The sequence below is a fragment of the Suricata suricatta genome, chromosome 12, assembly GCF_006229205.1.
Source record: "Suricata suricatta isolate VVHF042 chromosome 12, meerkat_22Aug2017_6uvM2_HiC, whole genome shotgun sequence".
NCBI classification, from domain to species: Eukaryota; Metazoa; Chordata; class Mammalia; order Carnivora; family Herpestidae; genus Suricata; species Suricata suricatta.
This window is the reverse complement of record NC_043711.1, coordinates 86330370-86336304: the sequence shown is the minus strand read 5'-3', so window position 1 is coordinate 86336304 and position 5935 is coordinate 86330370. Positions and strand designations below refer to the sequence as shown.

Genomic DNA, 5935 nt, shown 5'->3' with positions numbered 1-5935 from the left:
CCCCCCCCCCCCCCCCCCGAGGCCCGCCGCACCAGGCCCGCCAGCACCTGCACGCAGAGCAGTCTGTCCAGCCGCTCCTGGTCCAGCTGCAGCTTCTCCTCCCGCCGGCGGGCGTTGAGCTCCTGCAGGCGCCGCAGCTGCTGCTGCCGCCGTTCCTGCTTCTCCTCGGAGCTCAGCGTGCTGCCCAGGAGCTTGCTGGAAAACGGGAGCTGCATCTTGTGGACGTTGTTTTCATAGTAATCAGGACACCGCCATTTCTGCAGTTCTTTGGAGAGATAATTGGGGAAGTGACGAAATTGGGGAACACGACTAGCAGAGAAATCAGAAAGGCAATACCAGGGTTCCAGATCCAGGAAAGATGGAGAGCACGATCCACCCAATTTCCAAATCCACCCAGTCGACAAAATGCAGCTGTAACACGTGCATGCGAGGCCCACAGATCTGTTCTCCAAGGATTGCCGAGTAAAGTCCGCCAGACAGAAATGGTACCAGAAGGAACTTCAGAACATAGGGAATGAAGGAAGAGCAACAGAAATAATGAAAATCTGGTTCAACATGATAGACTGACCGCCTCGAGTTCTTTAAAGTATGTTTGACAATTCAAAGTAAAAACACCATCCACATGTCTGCTGGGTTTCCAATGTACGTAGATGTGATATGTAGATGTGATATGTAGGGCAACTCAACATAAAAGAGGAAAAATAAGGGGGCTGATGTGTGCTAACATTTCCACTCGAGGTCATAAAACAGAGATCCTAAGAACACAGAGAAGTCCATCCACTGTAACCTCAGGGCAGCCACTAAAAAATGACACAGGATAAGACAGTAAAAACACAACGGATAAATTAAGACGCCAATAACAAAAAAAGTGTTAAATATCCTAACCCAAAAGAGGGCAGGAGAAAGAAAGAGGAACAACAAAGAGAAGGAATACCAGAAAACAAATAATAAAATGGTAGAGCTAAATCCAACATATAATTATTTTAAATGGTTCTGGGGGCGCCTGGGTGGCTCAGTCAGTAAAGAGTCTGACTCTTGATTTCGGGTAAGGTCGCCATCTCAGGTCATGAGATCAAACTCTGCGTCAGGCTCCACACCGAGTGCAGAGGCTGCTTGGGATTCCCTCTCCATGTCCCGCCCCCACGTGCAGGTGACAATACACGCACGAAGGGACGGGCCAGTGGCGCAGTGGATAACGTGTTGGACTACAGATCAGGAGAATACACGCACGCTCTCTCAAAAAATTAAGAAAATTTTTTAAATACTAATTAAAAGACAGAGACTGACACAACAGGTTTTAAGAAAACCAACCACTAAACGGACGCACTTTGGATATAACGATATAAGTGGATGAAAAGGATGGAGAGGCCAGTCCAAGCCAGCGCGCACCAAAAGAACGCTGGAGTGGCTGTATTCATGTCCAAGTGACTTCAAAGCCAAGAAAATTGCAAGGGATGAAAAACGGCACTATATAATGATAAAAGGTAAATTTGTCAAGATAACATAAGAAACCTAAATACGTACCTAACAAAAGCGCTTTAGATACTTGAAAGCACAAACTGGCAGAAATGAAAGGAGAAGTAAAAAAAAAAAATCTACAAATTATCCCTTGGGACTTCGAAACTCTTAATCAACAGAGCTAGCGGATGGAAAAGGACGGGAACATGGAGGAGCTGAAGAGTGCCAGCCAGGGCACTTAAACTCATCACAGAATACGCCGCTCACAGCGCGGTCCCTGTTCTTTCCGAGCATAAATGGAACGTTCCCCAAAGCAGACCACACCTGGGTCATAAAACAAACCTTCACAAGCTTTCCTGACACCAAACAAAGGAACTTCTTCGAGATAAATCACAGAACTGTAACAGGAATATCTCCAAATACTTGGATATGGAACAACACATTTTTTGTAACTTTCTGCTTTCCACATCAATTGTTTTTTAAAATATCAAATTGGATTTAACCTCTAAAACCTAAAGATTTTATTAATTGTTTTTATTCTAATGCTACTCGAGTTAATACACAGCGTTCTATTGGTTTCAGGCGTACAATACAGTGATTCAGCATTTCCGGGCATCACCCAGTCTCATCACGAGGGCCCTCCTTAAAATCCATCACCTGTTTCACCCGTCCCCCCACCCCCTCCCGTCTGGAAACAATCAGTTTGTTCTCGAGAGTTAAAAGTCTGTTTCTCAGTTTGCCCTTCCCTCTTTTTTTTCCTTTGCTCGTTTATTTTCTTAAATTCCACATGAGTGAAATCATATAATATTCATCTTTCTCTGATTGACGCATTTCACTTAGCATTATACTCTCTAGTTCCAACCATATTGTTGCAAATGACAAAATTTCATGCACTTTTATGGCTGAGTAATATTCCAGTTTATATGTGCCACATCTTCTTTATCCATTCATTTATCAATGGACATTTGGGCTACTTCCGTACTTTGGCTATTGTAAATAATGCTGCTATAAACATAAGGGGGCGTGTATCCCTTTGAATTAGTGGTTTTGTATTTTTTGGGTAAATACCTAGTAGTGTAACTGCTGGATCATACGGTAGTTCTATTTCTAACTTTCTGAGGAACCTCCATACTGTTTTCGACAGTGGCTGCACCAGTTTGCATTCCCACCAACCGTGTAAGCGGCTTCCTTTCTCTCCACATCCTCACCAACACCTGTTATTGTGTTGTTGATTTTAGCCATTCAGACAAATGTGAGGTGGCATCTCACTGTGGTTGTGACTTGCATTTCCCTGAAGATGAGTGATGTTGAGCACCTTTTCACGTGTCTGGTGGTCGTCTGTATGTCTTCTTTGTGGAGAAATGTCTGTTCGTGTCTTCTGCCCTTTTTTTTTTTCATTTTAAAAACATTACACAAATCATGGTTCTCATTCAAATATATAAAATCAAACAAAAATTATATAAATCTCTTCATTTTAACAAAAATAAACTGAAAGAGCTTCTAAAGAATTCTGTGTGAATGACATACAACAGTACTCACTTTGCAAAACAGACTTAAATATGAGAAACAATCTTTTTTAAAAATTTTTTTATTTTAGAGAAAAAGAAAAATCTTAAGCAGGCTCCATGCTGAGCCACTCCACATGTGGCTGGATCCTATAACCATGAGATCATGACCTGAGCCAAGATTAAGAGTCAGACGTTTAATCAACTGAGCCACCCAGGAACCCCAAGAAACAACTATTTTAAATGATATTCATTCAGATTAATATTATAGAAAACACTCAATTTCAGGGGCGCCCGGGTGGCTCAGCTGGTTAAGTGTCTGGCTCTTGATCTCAGTTCAGGTTATGATCTTACGGTTCGTGGGAATGAGCCGTGAGTTGGGCTCTGCGGACAGTGTGGAGCCTGCTTGGGATTCTCTCTCCATCTCTCTCTGCCTCTCCCCCAACTTGCGCTCTTTCTCTCAAAATGAATAAACTTAACAACAACAACAAAAAAAGAATACATTCATCTTCATTGAATACTTATGAAAATTCTGCCCAACTTTAAATTGGATTATCTGTTCTTTGGGTGTTGACTTGAATCAGTCCTTTATATATTTTAAATACTTTATCAGATACGTCATTTGCAAATACCTTCTCCCATTCAGCTGGTGGCTTTTTAGTTTTGTTGATTGTTTTCTTTGCTGTGCAGAAGCTTTTTATTTTGATGTACTCCCAATAAAACAATACATTTCTAAATAACCTATGGTTCATAAAAAGAAGCCTTAAGGGGCTCCTGGGTGGCTCAGTCGGTTAAGTGTCCGACTTCGGCTCAGGCCATGATCTCACGGTTCGTGGGTTCGAGCCCCGCGTCAGGCTCTGTGCTGACAACTAGCTCAGAGCCTGGAGCCTGTCTTCAGATTCTGTGTCTCCCTCTCTCTCTGACCCTTCCCTGTTCATGCTGTCATTCTCCCTCTCAAAAATAAATAATTTTAAAAATTAAAAAAAAACAAAAAGAAAGAAAAACTCTGACTTAAATCTTTAAAAAGAAAAAAAAAAAAAAAAAAAGAAGCCATGAGGGAAATAAGAAAATATCTGAACTCAGGGTGCTTGAGTGGCTCAATTAGTTGAGCATCTGACTCTCCATTTGGACTCAGGTCAAGATCCCAGCATCATGGGATTGAGCCCTGCATTGGGCCCCGCACTGAGCATGGAGCCTGCTGAAGATTTTCTTTCTCTCTCTCCCTCTGCCCCTCTCCCCTGCTTGTGCTTTCTCTCTCAAATTAAAAAAAAAAAACAAGAAAAGAAAATACCTGAACTCAACAAAAATGAAATATATCAAAATCTGTAGAACGAAGATAAAGCAATGCTGAAAGGGAAATTATGCAGCATTAAATGCTTATATTACAAGAAGAACGGTCTCAGGGCGCCTGGGGGCTCAGTCTATTAAACATCTGACTTTGGCTCAGGTCATGATCTCATGGTTCCTGAGTTTGAGCCCCGCATCAGGCTCTGTGCTGACAGCTAGCTCAGAGCCTGGAGCCTGCTTCTGGTTCTATGTCTCCTTCTCTCTCTCTGCCCCTCCCCCTCTCATGCTCTGTCTCTGTATCAAAAATAAATAAAACATTAAAAAAAAAATTTAAAAAAAGTAAGAAAAAGAAAAAGAAAGGCAAACAGATTGGAAAGGATGAAATAAAACGGTCCCTATTTACAGATGACACATCTACATGGAAATTCCCAAGGAATCTACAAAAAACTAAAAATAAATTAATGTAACAAAGTCAACACATAAAAATTAATTGTATTTCTATACACAAACAATGAGCCACTAGAAAGTGAAGTAAAAAAAGCAAAAACTTAGACATAGATCTACTAGAACATGTGTAGGATCTATAGGTCAAAAAGTACAAAATGCTGATGAAAGAAATCAGTGAAGACCGAGGTCAATGGAAAGACCTCCTATGTTCATGGATTAGAAGATTCAGCATAGCACAGAATGTCACTTCTCCTCAATCTACATTTAATATTATATTTGGGTTCATATTTAAAATGCTGTTTTTTCATATCCCATCTAATCTACAGATTTAATATACTTTCAATCAAAATCCCAACAAAACATTTTTGTAGGTATGAACAACTAATCCTAGCTTTTTTTTAAGTAGGCTCCATGCTCAGTGTGGAGCCCAAGTTGGGGTTGAAACTCACGACTCTGAGATCAAGAGTTGGACACTCAACTGACTGAGCCACCCAGGCACCCCATAATCTTAATGTTTAGATGTAAAGAAAAAGAACTAAAATAGTCAAAACCATTTTGGGGGGGGGGGAAACCTATGTATGTAAGTTATCAGCTTATTGTAAGTAAGTAAGTAAAAAGAAAAGGAGATGCTAAAAAGTAATGAGAGTAATAAGTGAGCAAAAGAGTCATCTTGGAAACAACTTAAGGAACACCCTGGGGCACCTGGCTGGCTCAGTCGGTTAAGCCTCCGACTTTGGCGCAGGTCAGATCTCACGTTCGTGGGTTCGAGCCCCACGTCGGGCTCGGTGCTGACAGCTCAGAGCCTGGAGCCTGCTTCCGGTTCTGTATCTCCTTCTCTCTCTGCCCCTCCCTCTCTCATGCTCTGTCTCTCTCTGTATCAAAAATAAATAAAACAGGGGCGCCTGGGTGGCTCAGTCGGTTGAGCGTCCGACTTCGGCTCAGGTCATGATCTCACATTCATGGGCTCGAGCCCCGCGTCGGGCTCTGTGCAGACAGCTAGCTCAGAGCCTGGAGCCTGCTTCCAGTTCTGTGTCTCCCTCTCTCTCTGCCCCTCCCTGCTCATGCTCTGTCTCTCTGTCTCAAAAATAAATAAAACATTAAAAAATAAATAAATAAATAAAACATTAAAAAAATTTTAAAAAAAAGGAACACCCTAAAGACAGACAATATGGAGAAGCCTCAAGCAGGGGCTCCTGGGTAGCTCAGTGAGTCACGCATCTGACTCTTGATTTCATCTC

General features: G+C 41.8%; 1 protein-coding gene across 5 annotated transcripts in view; it reads right to left on the bottom strand.

Annotated features, from left to right (window-relative positions):
• Window positions 1–5935, bottom strand: part of ACTR5 (actin related protein 5) — an 18976-nt gene that overhangs the window by 10192 nt on the left and 2849 nt on the right. For all 5 annotated transcript variants that reach the window (XM_029918225.1, XM_029918226.1, XM_029918227.1 and 2 more), the window contains exon 3: window positions 48–265. In XM_029918225.1, the coding sequence (XP_029774085.1) occupies window positions 48–265 (218 nt within the window). The remainder of the gene's footprint in view (window positions 1–47; window positions 266–5935) is intronic.